This window comes from Sander lucioperca, chromosome 12, assembly GCF_008315115.2.
Source record: "Sander lucioperca isolate FBNREF2018 chromosome 12, SLUC_FBN_1.2, whole genome shotgun sequence".
Classification (NCBI taxonomy): domain Eukaryota; kingdom Metazoa; phylum Chordata; class Actinopteri; order Perciformes; family Percidae; genus Sander; species Sander lucioperca.
In genome coordinates this window covers 6,599,194-6,614,251 of record NC_050184.1, presented here as the reverse complement: position 1 = coordinate 6,614,251, position 15,058 = coordinate 6,599,194, and the positions used below count along the sequence as shown (strand labels likewise).

The 15,058-nt window shown below is 39.4% G+C and overlaps 2 protein-coding genes across 5 annotated transcripts; one reads left to right on the top strand and one right to left on the bottom strand.

Moving 5' to 3' along the window:
- Nucleotides 1–950: 950 nt before the first annotated feature.
- Nucleotides 951–7,166, bottom strand: c12h1orf127 (chromosome 12 C1orf127 homolog). The gene is made up of 11 exons (XM_031286096.2): nucleotides 6,985–7,166; nucleotides 6,814–6,896; nucleotides 6,486–6,587; nucleotides 6,274–6,398; nucleotides 6,024–6,167; nucleotides 5,890–5,928; nucleotides 5,558–5,695; nucleotides 5,370–5,454; nucleotides 3,946–4,142; nucleotides 3,662–3,779; nucleotides 951–1,648 (listed from the first exon to the last, which is right to left on the bottom strand). The coding sequence occupies exons 1-11, from the start codon at nucleotides 7,020–7,022 to the stop codon at nucleotides 1,152–1,154; spliced, it is 1,566 nt and encodes a 521-aa protein (XP_031141956.1). The 5' UTR covers nucleotides 7,023–7,166; the 3' UTR covers nucleotides 951–1,151.
- A 942-nt stretch (nucleotides 7,167–8,108) lies between these two features.
- tardbpl (TAR DNA binding protein, like) lies at nucleotides 8,109–14,431 on the top strand. Of its 4 annotated transcripts, none has more exons than XR_004102749.2 (7): nucleotides 8,112–8,877; nucleotides 10,213–10,376; nucleotides 10,517–10,657; nucleotides 11,783–11,953; nucleotides 12,044–12,164; nucleotides 12,943–13,089; nucleotides 13,815–14,431. XR_004102749.2 is itself a non-coding variant. In XM_031286374.2 (6 exons), the coding sequence occupies exons 1-6, from the start codon at nucleotides 8,637–8,639 to the stop codon at nucleotides 13,035–13,037; spliced, it is 933 nt and encodes a 310-aa protein (XP_031142234.1). In that variant the 5' UTR covers nucleotides 8,112–8,636; the 3' UTR covers nucleotides 13,038–13,743. The 4 variants fall into 4 exon arrangements, 2 of the variants coding, with proteins under 2 accessions (XP_031142233.1, XP_031142234.1); XR_004102750.2 differs by having other exon boundaries at nucleotides 8,113–8,877; nucleotides 12,044–12,128; XM_031286374.2 differs by lacking the exon at nucleotides 13,815–14,431 and having other exon boundaries at nucleotides 12,943–13,743.
- Nucleotides 14,432–15,058: the final 627 nt, after the last annotated feature.

The following is a 15,058-nucleotide window of genomic DNA, read 5'->3' as shown; positions in this document are numbered from 1 at the left end:
GTAACACTGCACTGTTATCATTTACAGACGCTTTGGTGCATACCAGGAGGTCACAATAACAAAGATGAAAAAAAGGGTGGGAACAAAAGTGAAACATCTTTTGTCATTTTAGTCCAAAGAATCTGGCTAATTTCTGTGATTTTTTGATACAGTTTGTGTGGAATACAGTAATAATATTTAAAGCAACTAATTAACTACACTGGCAAAGATTACCTTTTGTGTTATTTAATTAAAGTAAACGTCCCTTTCTACTACATTTTGAATTGCTCAGTGGTAAGTCATGACTCATATATATCCAGCTTAACTGTCTGCAGACATAAGACAACTATAACATGAAAAAGTGTATATGTAAAACTGATTAATAAAAAAATTTAAAAAAGCATCTGCAGCCAGGCTGCCGGCCCATCGAGAGATTTTTCTGAAAACACATGCAACAGTGTCCTCTCCTGTTGGTTCTGTATACTGCAGCAAAGGTACATAGAGCAACACCACAGCTGAATGTTTAGAGTCAGATAACTGATTGATTTATTTTTAACAGAAGAAAAAAGCACATTTATAAAGTATCTATTTCACCCTAAGAAACACAAAACTTCTGAAAGAGATTCATTGACAAGTAGACAGTCTGTGGCATTAAAAACCAAGTCTTTATTATGAGCTTCTCTAACACAAAGCTTCTCTGGAAGGCGGCATCAGCTGTACCAGCTGCAGGGTCTTCTCTATGTCAGCCTGTTGTGCTGCTCGGATAGAGACATGTTTATTTAACGCCTGCCTTGTCTGTGTCTGGATAATGTCCTCCCTCAGGCAACGGCTGGCAGAGGTCTGGCTGTATTTCTGCTCGTATAATCAACCTTCACAGCGCTGACTGACCACAGCATCACCTTTCAAGACTGCAAACATACGTGCAGTACGTGGCATCAATTTGAATTAAAACAAAAGAAGTGAATCAAGTGTTGTCACTAATTGGAACTGTCTTTGAGGTCTAGCGTGACTTAGAAAGAAGGACATTTCATTTTAAAATTCATATACATTTGGATGGAAAACATGGTTTTTGAATTTGACATCATTCACTATATGAATTATGTTGACGTTTGCTAAGTCTGACACCTGCTACCAGAATCGGTGTATTGAATAATGCTGTTTCTGTCAGGTTTCTAGTCCTCCCAGATCCACTTCAGTCTTATCTGCTTTTGCTGCTCTTTATTCCCACTGGTTGTGTTGAATTGTTGGTATTCTTCTTCAGGTGGAACCATTGTGAGGACAGATGTTTCTGATGGTTCAGCTGTGGCTGATGACTCAGGGAAATCTGGCTCTGCTGAAGTATGTATGGTCACATTTATAAAATCAAAAAAGCTTATTTCAGTGCCATTATTGGAAGTAATGGTGTCTCCGTCAAACCCAGAAGACAAATTTCCACTCTGACTCTTTGACATCTCATCAGTGTGGAAATTAAAGCTGCGGGCCTCCGTCTGTGTGTGAGGTGAATTAGTTGTGGAAAGCTCTGCGGTCATCTCTTCGAATGGAGCTCTCTCATTTAGGCGGTCCAGCAGCGGCTGTTCTGTAGTTAAACTGTCGTGTTTAAAGTTGAGCGTGGACGGGGTTGTGGTGTTTGGACCAGGAGAGGATGTGATGTGTGACTCAGCAGGCCTGGCTGTTGATTGCATCATTTTAGTAACAGTGATATTAGTTCATATCCATAAGCAATATTTAGGATCCTTTCTAATAATGTTTTATTAATAGCTTTTTAGCATTATTGGGTTAGGATTATTTGCACAATTTTACAAACTTTCTCCATAACAAGTTATATAGTCTGTTTCCGCTTCCCTGCAGTAACTCCATAAACTAATACATCCCTGTATTATTATTATTTTACCAACTTGACCAGCTAGTTAAAGGCCCCCTCCACTCAAAAAAGTGTTTTAATTATTGTTACCTCTCTTGAATGTTTGAGCTTCACCGCAGAATGATGTACGTTTAGAGCTTGATACTAGAAGGCTGTTTTCACACTCATATGCTGAAGGGGGGAAGCTTCTCTGTGTTCACCTTAAATTTGATTTTAACACATGGATGTACGAGCAGGACTTTGTGACATCACAACTAGTTTGAAAGTCAATCATTATCACTGAGAATGGACTTTTTAGTGAAGTGGGAGACATCTTATGTCCAGCAGTTAAACCTTTAAATGAACAATATTTCCATAGGGGAGGGGGTAGATGTAATTTTAAGAATTTGTAACCAGTATTGAGCGTTACAGTAATATATTACTTTTAGCAGTAACAAAGTAATATAACACATTACTAATATGATTCCCTAAGTTAACTGAGAGAGACGTAGTTCCTACCAGTTGTTGTTAATGTGGGTAACCACTGCATGTGAATGCATGAATGGGCCAGATGTGCACTCCGGAGGAGAGCCTTCATTTATCTATACAATATCACCCACAACTGGATTTGTAATGAACTGCATTAAAGTTGAGCTTCTGTGCTTTGATTTGGATTGATTAACATTACCCTCTTCCATTTTATAATGCTAGCCATACTTCTGCAGTTATTTTGGGGAAATGTAATTCTTACATTTTGAAACTAGCTTGCCCAACATTGTAACAAGGTAGCTAAACTTTTATGTGGAAAAACCATATCAGACACAAATTATTACTTAATTTATATTTGTAGATGTCTTCAAGGACCAGTGTATAGGATTTAAGGAAATCTATTGGCAGAAATGGAATATAATATGCATAATTATGTTTTCATTAGTTTATAATCACCTGAAACAAAGAATCATGGTGTTTTCGTTAGCTTAGAATGAGCCCTTCATATATCTACATAGGGAGCACAAGGACCCCGCCATGCTGTACCGCCATGTTTCTACACCAAACACTGGCTCTAGAGAGGGCCTTTCCTGTTTTTACATTACCTGAAATCCCCCATAGGTTCTACTACACGCTTGGTGAGGGGAGGGGTATTCAGTTGGTTGCAATCTGCAACCTCATCGCTAGATGCCAATACATCCTACACACTGTTCCTTTTGAACATGTCTGGAGGGGATCATTAACTCAAAAATTTTACAATTTTTATATTATTATGACTGTAGGAATTGTAATTGCATGAAGATTTTCTGAATAATGGTGTAGTCTGTAATGAGATTGCAGGTTATCAAATAGAGGTCCATATGTTTTATAAGGTTTATAACAAACAGTTGTGTATATGCAAACATAGAAAACATGTCAGACTGACAGCTGAAAATAGATTAATATCATTAAGATTCTCTTCTCCTCTATTTTAGGTTTTAGTGCTCAGTTAGTACTTTATAGTACTCATAGTCATACTTTATATACATATGTGTTTATATTATTATTTTATTTTAAAGTTTCATTTCTCTCTGTTGTTTTGCTGTTAGGTTTTTTTTTTTTTTTATCGTATTTGGTAAGAGGTTATTTGGTCTTATTTTGTTTTCCATCAATCACTGTTGCTTTAACTTCTATGTCACTTTAAATTGTATGAAAGGTGCAACATAAAGTTAAATGATTAATTGACTGAGCAACAAACAAAAGTAAGTTCCTGGTGGGACTACAGTAAAAGCCTTTCAGTGGCTAGTGGTCAAAATATCATCCAATAATTAATCACCACTTTAGTTTTACTGTGTTCATCAGCAGCACACTCACCTGTGCATGGCAGTGTGTTCTCCATGGTCCAGTGCATTTTGTGATTTGTCTCTCTGAAGGTGAGCACAACATCCACCCTACAGAACGGCTGCAGGAGTTGTTTGCTGTCTGTGCAGGTCTGTAAAACAATCCTGTTTAGATGTTTTACACTGTAATTAATCCTTTATGGGAAAAGGCACACATTACCTACATTTTAAGAAATGTCAGAAACACAAAATTTACCACCATGATAATTAACTCTGGTTTGGAAACACGAGAGCGCTAACTATTGTTGCAGCACAAACCTTCGTCTGGAGTATTTGGGCTGTAGGAATGGTCAGTGTCACAAATTCACTTGTATCATGCACAGTGAAATTATCTGTCTGGTTCACCGACACATTACTGACTGTCAGTGCTTCGTTGTCAGCGCTGCCTCGCTTGGTCAAACCCATACGCCGTTTAAAAATGTGCAGCACAGTCTCCTCTGGTGTGGACGTAGTCACTGAAATTTACATCAGGGATGAAATGTTACTGGGATCATTGGTGGAAATACTCAAGTACTGTATTTAAGTACATTTTTTAGGTACTTGTACTGTACATATGTAGTTCCATTTTATGCTACTTCATTCTTCTACTTTACTACATTTCATTCAGATGGAAATATTGAACTTTTTACTCCACTACATTTAAGAGTTTAGATTAAACAAATATGATAAGCACAGGCAGCATTTCTGGCTTGTGGCCCCTTACAAAACACCAACTTCTCAGATGGTTTCTTTTATATATCTTTTTAAGAGATTAAAGAGGTAAAAAGTATGCAACATTTCAAAAGTCCAAAAAGTGAATACAAATTAGTTTTTTTTTCTTCTTTCCAACCCTCATTGTCAAGACCCCCTCAAATGTATCTTTTGGCCCTTTGGAATGGGAACCTAACTTTTAAAGGGTGCATATGATGAAAAACTTGCTTAAGCATATAAATTTGGGTATCCGGAGTGCCTACCAACCCACAAACTGTGAAATGAGAAAACCCGGTCAGTTTTTTTGTGGGCTGCCAAGATCAGAAAACATGGGATTTAACAAGCCCTTCAGATTTGGCTCCTATGTCACGTGCAGGCTCATTAGAATATACCGACCCCCTTCTGAGTATCTCCACCCACAGCTTGAAAGCTACATTTGCAAAGGTGCGCCATTTTTTTCTCATAAGCCAATCAGAGCAGACTGGGCTTTTCGGGAGGGGGGGCTAAAACGTTAAAAACAGAACATTTCAGACAGAGGGTGGATACAGGTACAGACAGACCAACACATTCTCACTCCTAGAGCGTCAAAAAGTGACGTTTGGTCAGGTGTCTTTGGCTTTTGTTTGATGCAAAAAGTCTCCTTTTAGCGTCTAGTTCTTTGGCATCATATTTAGAAGCCCTTGGTCAGGACTCTTGGCGTCACTTTTTGACGCCCTGGGTCGGGACGTACGTTTAACTGACATGTGGCACAAGAATGAGACAGTTAGGTTCAGGAAAACACCATTCTTGGGTGAAAGTCCTGACCCATCCACCACCCCAATCAATCGCCGCGGTCGTGGTGTTGCTATGCCCGGTGTGTTCCATTTTTGCGTCGGTATCTGAAAATGAACGCCACTGACCAAGCGTCAGTATTTTACAAGTTGGGAGTAAGAATAGGTTGGACAGGCAGTATATAAATAACTTCCAGTATTAATTATTTGCTTGCTACCCACCTTTTGGACACGTAGCTTCCATACTGTAGGCATACTGACCACTGACAAGCTTCAAGGCCAAGAATTCCCCTTCATTTTCCATTACCTGTGTTGACCAAAGACATCCAAAAAATACAGTAATGAAGTACATTTTAGTTGTAATGGTGCCGTGGTTACTAGGTGGCAGAATGCTGTGTGAATACTCTTACTTTGACAGGGCTCAAGATCTCCCTTCTCCTGCCTTGAACTGTAATGTCCGGTCCGTTAATGTCAATATTCATCTGAATCAGGCTGGCGTCCTCCAGAGCTACAATGAGGTGATCGCTCAGAGAAAGTGACCACTGCAGCTATAATGCACAACCAAACATGCAAACACAAAAAAACAGTCTGACAGTTAGACAGATACCCTCTGCCTGTTTTCTTTCTCTCATCCAAACATATTCGCAAAAATATGTGTTCATTAATGACTCAATAATGCAATTAATAATGCAATCATATTTTAAAGAGCCAATTTCATCATATGATTGAGTTCAATGTCTACCTCATTGTCCCAGATGTCATAGGGAACTTGTCTGGTCACCTACAGACACATATGAATCTTATCAGTAACAAAGCAAAATACTAACAAAAAAACAAAAAAGTGAAAAGTTACAAAAAACTCCAGTTAGCAGTTACCTGAATAAAATCCGGGTCACATTGGATTTGCTCACTGCTGGGCAGTACAGAAACCAGGGGACACTTCATTATGAAACTATGAGGTCTGCCTCTGAATCGATTTATCCTCTTCACCAAATTCAGTGTCAGGACATGGTAGCCATGCTGAAAGATTAACATGCAGCCAGAGAATTACCACCAGGCCTATACGCAAAGGTCAAATGTCAGAGTTTTGGACATGCATTAGATATTTCGTAAAAGAGTGACATACCTGTTGCTGGACAAAACATCCAGTGTAACTGACTCTAAAAATAAAGTTCTTGTCAGCCTCTTTGTGCAATGCGAATCCACAGTCAGACAGCTGGAGATTTAGGTGATCCAGAGAAGCAAGGTTGACTTGTGGGAATAAACAAGGTAAGTCAGAAGCATTTTATCTCATATTTATGTGAATATTTTGTCATTTATTGTGCCAGAAAGGATTACCTTGGGTCTGTAAGGCCCCAGACAGCCAGAGTCCCAACCCTTCAATCCTTGCACTGTGTATCCACATCTCCATGTATTCAGAAAAACATGCCACATCTCCTTCTGTATAAATGCAATTTATTTCTTAGGAACTAGAAGCATCATTACCAATTTCTTTAGTGAACCGTGTGCTTCCTGCATTTGCAAATGTAAATAAATACTCAAAGACCAAACTTTGGTTTAATCCTCAAATCGTCCTTATTTGTTTCATCTGGTGTTTTTGATACGCACTCCTGCTGCTAACAAGAAAAACTTCCACTACACTTTTCATCACAGAAACTTTTTTTACCTGTTAATCTTGCTGTTGGGGAATCAATCCATTCTCTTTTCTGAATGGAAAGCACAGTCCTCATGATAAAGCATTGTAAAACACTGCAGAAAAAAATAAGGTAGAAATGAGCTTACATTTTGAAAATTGTGAATAGTTCAAGTCAATTTTGTACAGCCTTATGCTACTTACATAGTTCTAAGTAGGATGCCAAATCTTATGTGATCCATGTCACTTCCACTGATGAAAACTTGAATGAGCAGTCTCACCCTTGCCTATTTGTAGGTAAGTGGGCTGATGTCACTGGGGAGGGGGAAAAACACAGGTGTATTTGCTTTGGCATGTTAAATGTTAAAGGTAAGTGAAAAGTCCCAAAGAATGATCACTGTCTCCAGCATGTGTGAAAAACAGGTTTTAAGGCAATTGTAGACCCTCTTATTTGTCAAGGTTTCTGTCACTACATAATTTGGGATGATGTATCATAGACATGTATATATGTCTATGATGATCTATTATGAATTAAGCCCTTAATATCCAGCTTTTCCCTTTAATTTAATCTCAAGTAGCTTTAAACAAAAACTGTACCACAGTCTCACATCTATTCACCTTGTTCCATTTCGTCATTTGAAATTATATGATGATTACAATGAGCAAAATTTCAACTGTCACCAATGTTTTTTTATGGCTGCACCATTCCATCAAATTCAAATATTCTATATTTCTTATAGGCTATCACTTTAATATGTTTTTTTTGTTGTTGTTGTTGTTTTAGAAACTTTTGGATTCTGTGGGTTTGAACAATGTTTGGCTAGCACAGAATACGTTTTTAGAAGCTGCAACACTGGTGGGTCAGATGGGTGTTGCATTTGATGATGTATTTATGATAGTTTTCGGCAAAGATCATTTTAGGCCATTAGACATATCATAATCATATCACAATTATAGCTTATCAAAAATGTAGCCTAAACCAAAAAGCCAAAACTTTTCTCAATTCTAATGGTGGTATGGTATTAAATAAATGATATTCTTCTTTCTCAGTGCGCACCCTTTGTTTGAGCTCTTAATGTGAATCGTTATGGTTAGACTTCAAAGGGTAACTTACGATCTTTAAACTTTGCCCATTGCAAGTTATGAAACACGACACAGTTAATAAAGTTAACTACTTAAGATGTTGGTGACGTTTGTAAAAGGCTAACCGACGACTGTTGACCTGAAGTCAAACTATTAACTAAATGTTTTTAATTTTACTTTTTAGCATCCCTACAAAAAACTAACAGTGAGCCCTCCCAACTGGGTGATGTCATCTCGACAAAGTACGTAGAAAGTACGCAGCCATTTTGTTAGCTAGCTCGAGGTTACAGAGGTTAGCCCTGTACTGTTGCAAATATCCTCTGCGGTTTTACGATTTCGTACTTAAATCTTACAGAGAAAAGATACATTGACGTTGTTGTTATTTGCGTACAATTTTCGGCCACACGCTCGTAGACAAAAGGGGGACTCGTGTGTTTGTTACGGGAAAACGAGCGCGAAACTGGATGGTCATTCATTTTCCAAGCCGCCTTGAGTTTGCTAGCTTGTTAGCTAACGTTAGCTGGCTAACTTGTTTACGCGTGGTGTGAGCCGAGAAGAACACATATACAGTATTTATAGCTGCAAGCTATTGAATGTTAGAGAGTTGTTGAGTGAGTGTTAGCGTTTCACGCAGGTTGTCTGTCTGCGTTTGACTGCCTTTGCATTTCAGTTGCGTCACCCGCTTAAGTCAACTTCAGCGACGATCGAAGCTACAAACTCGTGTGCATCATCTGCTGCTTCCATTCGGACCAGCGCTCAGCCATTTAGACACCATGTCAGAGTTGTACATTCGTGTGGCTGAGGATGAAAACGAAGAGCCCATGGAGATCCCTTCAGAGGACGATGGGACTATTTTGCTGTCATCGGTAGCAGCACAGTTTCCAGGGGCGTGCGGGCTGCGGTACAGGAACCCAGAGTCCCAGTGCATGAGGGGAGTCCGGCTGGTGGAGGGTGTACTGCATGCACCTGAGAACGACTGGGGAAGCTTGGTCTATGTCGTTAATTACCCCAAAGGTGAGGTGTAAATGACTTTGGCGTTCCTCTTTATTATTGTGTATAACCAAAAGTATGTAGGGCTGGGTAACGTTGTCCTTAAAAACATTTCGATACCGTGAATTCGATACCGGTTCCTAAACGATACTTTTTCGATACGAATTTTATAACATCCATTTAACATAAAGACATTACACATACATATACTTTGTACAATACAACTCATCTTTTTCTGTCAGCACACCGTAGTCAATCCTCTCAAAATACAACACACATGAGCCCCCTTCTTTTGTTGTTTCCTGCCTCTAGAGTGCAACCTTCGCCAGCCAATCACGAGCATTATTAGATCATATTACAAGCATGTTGCATGCATATTGGCTCACTGACGCTGATGAGATTTACTCCTCAGGTATTGGAATTTGTATTGAATGACAAGGCATTTTTTGATACTATGGAGGAAATTCGGTCGGTGCCTGAAAGTATCGAACTTCACCCAGCCCTAGTCAACCCTGACTACAAACACTCAGTTGCCAGTTTATTAGGCATATCTGGCATGCAGTCTTAAACAACAGAGGTGTTGATTCAACTTGCCATTATGTTGCTGATGAATTGCTTTGCCTAACACTGAGAAGTCGTTCAAGTAGTACGTCTAACCTCCATTGTTATAAATGGCATGGTCAAAATATAAAAAACTATCTTAATAAAGTGCAATACAGTTCAACACCACAACTGCTGCCTCCAAAACACAATAATACAGTTGAATCAGTGCCTCTGCATTCATTTTAGCTAGTTTTGGTCTGACTCAGACTAAAATGTTAATGCGCCATCATGCAATTATTTTTTTGACAATAGCATGCTTCCATCTTTGTGTCAACACTTTCCTGCTCTAACATGACAATCCTCTCATGCACAAAGAAAGGTACGTAAGGAAAAGGTTTTTGAGTTTGGTGTGGCTGATTTTGACTGGCCTGCACAGACTGCGACTGACCTCAGCCCCTCAAACATTTTTGGGATGAACTGGATTGAGCAAGGCCTTATCCCCCAACATCACTTCTCTAGCTGCCTGCAGATTAGATTCCTGCAGTCAGATTCCAAATTCTTGTGTAAAACCTTTTGGGCTGTTAGAGCAGCATATTAATGTGCATGGGTTTGGAGTAAGATGTTCTAATACCAGATGAGCTACTGTGGAGGTGTTCACATACTTTTGGTCATGTACTGTATCTTGGTCGTTGTGTGTTGCCATCACTACCAGGCAGTAAAGAGCTCAGGGCTTGACCTTTCACCTCATTTCAAGAATATTTATATTTACATGTGATATTTTTCCTGATGTACTTTATCTTTATTTATTCTCTACAGATAACAAAAGGAAGATGGAAGAAATAGACGCTGCCTCAGCTGTGAAAGTAAAAAGGGGCTTTCAGAAGACGTCAGATCTCATTGTCCTCGGGCTGCCGTGGAAAACTACAGAACAAGACTTGAAAGATTATTTCACTACCTTTGGGGAGGTCATTATGGTGCAGGTAGCAACATCTCGTCTGGCTCTGAATATTTTTTTCAACATTTCTTTGTTAGGCTTAGAGTGTAATAAGACTATTTTGGCATGTTTCTGGTTCAGTTAAAAATGGTAATAAAGCTTGCATGTCCTCTGTGTTAACTCCAGGTCAAGAGAGATGTAAAGACTGGCAACTCGAAAGGATTTGGGTTTGTCCGGTTCACTGAGTATGAGACACAAACCAAAGTGATTGCTCAGAGACACATGATTGATGGACGATGGTGTGACTGCAAACTTCCCAACTCAAAGGTATTTTGGGCACCATTTAAAGAACAGAGTATACAGTGTTTCCCATACATAGGTTCTACTTGGGTGCCCCGCCCAGGTCAGTCGTACAGCGTGCTGGATTTTACCATATGATTAAAGGTGCAGTAGGTAAGACTTATAAAACTAACTTTCTGTCATATTTGCTGAAACTGACCCTATGTCTGAGTAGAACTACATGAAGCAGGTAATTAAAAAAAAAAAAAAAAAAAAGTCCAGCTCCTCTGACACCACCTATAGCCTGTAGTGCAATTTGCAAAAATCCACAGCTCCCTGTTGAGACGCACCAATCATGGCCGGGGGGGTCTGTGTGTCCCTCCCTTGTGGGGGGAGGGGCTTAAGAGACCGTTTTGGGCTTTAGCGGAAAGGGGGGAGGGACTGAGAAGTTGTTGATGTTCAAATTTTTTGGCTAAGTCCTGGATCTTCGCAATCCTACCTACAGCACCTTTAAACATTACTTGAGTCGGTGTGTGTGTGTGTGTGTGTGTGTGTGTGTGTATATATATATATATATATATATATATATATATATATATATATATATATATATATATATATATATATATATATATATATATATATATATATATATATATATATAGCGCGCGCTAGAATTTTGTTAAGGCAAACAACTTTTTAACTTTTTTTTGCCAAATAAATGAAAAGAAAATGTTGAAATGGCAATGTTCCCCCCCCCCCCATCCATATCAAAAACGTACCAAACTGAACCGAAAACCATGACCCCAATACTGTGAGAACAACCAAACCGTGAATTGTGTGAACCGTTCCACTCCTCGTTAATTTTTGTTTTAAGGAGGGATGCTAAACAGTTTTGCATTAACAAATGATGTCCAACCTGGAAGACAAACTGCAAACAACCATTAACTATTATGGGCGATGAAATTTTGCAGATAGAAAAATCGTTTCAGCACTTTTTGCTCTCTATCTCCTAATTTGGCTTAAAAGTTTTGGAATGATACATTAACTAAATTGCAATGGATCAAAACATCTGCTCTAATTTTGCGACTTAAATGCATGTCACAAATGTTTGGAAAACGAATTCATTCGTCATGTAGATTGCTTAATTGCTGTGCCTCTTTGTCCTCTCAGGCGTTTCCTGATGAGCCCATGCGGAGCCGTAAAATCTTTGTTGGCCGCTGTACAGAGGACATGACAACCGACGAACTGAGGCAGTACTTCATGCAGTATGGCGAAGTCACTGATGTTTTCATCCCCAAACCATTCCGGGCATTTGCATTTGTCACGTTTGCTGATGACCAGGTGAGATTCCCCATAAATGGCAGAGTTAGATTTTAAATTGGTAGCATAATAATGTCTGTAGTTATAATCTTCTCTTCACCTCTTTCTCAGGTTGCCCAAGCCCTGTGTGGAGAGGACTTGATCATCAAGGGCATCAGCGTGCACATCTCCAATGCTGAGCCCAAACACAATAATAGTAGGCAAATGATGGATCGAGGGCGGTTTGGGGCTGGTGGGTTCAGTCAGGGCTATGGCAGTAATCGTGGTGGGCTAGGCAGTGGTAGTGGGGGGGTTAACTTTGGGGCTCTCGGCCTTAACCCGGCCATGGTGGCTGCTGCCCAGGCAGCGCTGCAGAGCAGTTGGGGAATGATGGGCATGCTGGCAAACCAGCAGGGTATGACCACGACGGCAGGCACTCCCACTACGACCCGAGACCCGACCTATAGCTCTTCCAGCACCACCAGTTACAGCAGCCCCAGTTCAGCTAGCCTCGGTTGGGCTGCAGGCACTAACGCCGCCTCCAGCAGTGGCTTCACCTCTGGCTTTGGCACCTCTATGGAGTCTAAGCCTTCTAGTTGGGGAGTGTAGATAGTTTTGAGTTCAGCTTTTCTGTTGCTATTAGGCTAATCTGGTAAGTATACCTACAGCTGGGAACTGCTTATATCTTATGTTCCTATTATTAAAAATATACTGCCTTTTTATTTTGTTAAAGAGAAAAATTTATACTTGTGTGTGACTGATTATGTAGTCATGCATTGAATGGGTGAAAAGTTTAGTTTGTTAGTGAAAACTGCTACGCTCCATTTTTTGGGTTTTTGAAAAAAATGTTAAACAGAGATGAGCATGCAAGATAAATATTTATAAACATGCACGAGTATCTCGAGAGCCCCCTCATCCCCTTGTAAAATGGGCTTGATATGATTATATGTCTGTAAGCAGTTGATTGCATCTTTTTGTTTGTTTTTGTTTGACGTCTTTTGGAAACGCCTTCATGAAAGTCTCTTCTGCAGTTCACCAACTCTTTCCCAATTTCCCGGGAGGAAGCGCCTCATTGGCAGCAATGTTCGACAGATCTCAGTATCAATTCCCCTCTTCCCATGTGTAAATGCTTTGCCATCAAAGAACACAGCTTCACTCTGCATATACTGTGTTAGACGGTGGGTGTTGTCTTTTTTTCCTCTCCCCTTTTTATGGATATAGAAATCTTGTCTGCTCTTGTTGCTTTTCAAGATCAATGAGTGGGATTGGTGTTGGACCGAGTGAGAGTGAGCGAACGGGAGAGCAAAATGAAAGAAGTGTGAGATGGACTGTTTGTGCAGATTTTTTTTTTTTTTTTTTTTTTTAAAGAGACATGCCTGCGAGAGTTGAGAAGAACCTGTGGCTTTGTGCGAGTGTGAGAGGAAGAAGCAAGTACGAGTGTGTCCCTAATGACCATCACAAGGACATTCTCTGCTTTTTCTCATAGTTTCTATCTTTAATTCTTTAAACACAGTGAAATGTCAAGTGCTATGAATATTTGTACCTTTTCGTAGCTTTCTCTTGCTGTCTGATTTGATGTGAATGCTTTGTCTGGTTGTGTGCTTTTATTTTTTTCTCCTTGTTAGCACCCTCTGTGTGAAAATGTGACTTTGTGCTGGTGGAGTCTGTGTGGGCAAAAACACTGAAAGTGTGTTGAAGTTTGAGGTTGATGTGGTGAATGTTTGACAAGTTCCCATTGAAAGTTTGTGTTTGAAGTGGTTACGAATGCATTTTCTATGTTTTGTGAATCAAAGGGAAGTCTGAAATAAAACTGAATTTGACTAGGTATAATACACTCTTGACAGTTGACTTATTTTTGACTTAACATTAATTGAACTGCCAACGCTTTAATTCACATGTATAGGGACTTCGGACATGGACAACCCAGGTTTTCGTCTGAATCCAGATTGCAGTCAGTTATGGAGAAGCTGAAGACATTGTTGGGTGGGCCGGCACAAACCAACAATGGAATTGCTGCACGACTGCCTTAATTCTGAAAAGGATCTTCTTCACCTCACTAGCAAGAAACCTTGGACCATCCCGTAATCAAATGTAGAGCAGACCATACTCAATTGGGCTGAGGTATTTGTTTATACCTACAAATGTCACAATTAGGAGAAAAAGTCACCTGCAGTTTGGCAGCGGTCATACTTATTTTTACAAACTTGTGAAACAGTCTGCCTTTTAACGTTAAACATGCATTTCTGTCAGCGAATGGTTTTATTCTTTTTTCCTCGTATCTGTCACTGATAACTTAAAGTATTAACTGGTGGGTTTCTTTTTAATGTGATCATCAAATAGCATTTCAATAAGGCAGGATGTGTTTTTGTTTATCCTGATTGTAAAGTGGTTGGAATGTATGAGCTAAGAGATTTTCAAAGGGACTTTAACAACTGATTGAACATGCCAGCAGGAATTCACTTTCTGTATTGAAATATTTTAGTATTGCAGTGTAAAATAAAGGTTTTGAGTTTTTAATCACCTGTCGTCTCTCAATGTAGATTGATATAAGTATTTTTCTTACCGTTTCCTTGGTATAAAATGTGCTGAAAAGTGTCCTGCACTTAGTAGTATTGATGCTGGCTGTTTAATAGGTAGTTTTAATGTTCTGCCTGTTGATGGTGCTGATGTGCCATTTGTAATAGCCTGTGGTACAAGACTCCAAAGATGCCTTATTTATAGAAATATTTTCCTAATAGCTTTCGGTTTGTAAAGGGTTGCAGGAGGGTTTTTTCTGTGCTTGTGGAGATTTGTTTGCACACCAATTAACTACTAAGAACCTCATTGGATACTAGGAGCCCCAGAAACCAATTTAAAGTTAAAAACAAATGTCTTCTTACAGAAATACCTTTGGGATTCCCAGCCAAAGACTGAAGAAGTTTGTAGAACATTGTATATAATGCAAACCTAGGATACATTCCTGCTTGATGTTATCAATGGCAGATATCAAATGTGACATCAGTTCATCGAACTGCTAGTAGTTTTTTAGTTTTTTTAAATTTTTTATTTAATTTTAAATTCAAAATATAGTATGTCAGAAAAGTCATAGTATGGGGCGCCAGGTTGAGCGTGCGCCCCATGAACAGAGGCTCAGTCCTTGTGGCAGTG

Coding starts and splice junctions, on each gene's coding strand:
- c12h1orf127 (XM_031286096.2), bottom strand. CDS start 7,022: ATGGATCACATAAGATTTGGCATCCTACTTAGAACTAT. Junction 6,897..6,984: donor GGCATCCTACTTAGAACTAT/GTAAGTAGCATA, acceptor TTTTTTCTGCAG/TGTTTTACAATGCTTTATCA. Junction 5,696..5,889: donor ATGACATCTGGGACAATGAG/GTAGACATTGAA, acceptor TGTGCATTATAG/CTGCAGTGGTCACTTTCTCT.
- tardbpl (XM_031286373.2), top strand. CDS start 8,637: ATGTCAGAGTTGTACATTCGTGTGGCTGAGGATGAAAACGAAGAGCCC. Junction 10,658..11,782: donor GCAAACTTCCCAACTCAAAG/GTATTTTGGGCA, acceptor TTGTCCTCTCAG/GCGTTTCCTGATGAGCCCAT. Junction 11,954..12,043: donor TCACGTTTGCTGATGACCAG/GTGAGATTCCCC, acceptor CCTCTTTCTCAG/GTTGCCCAAGCCCTGTGTGG.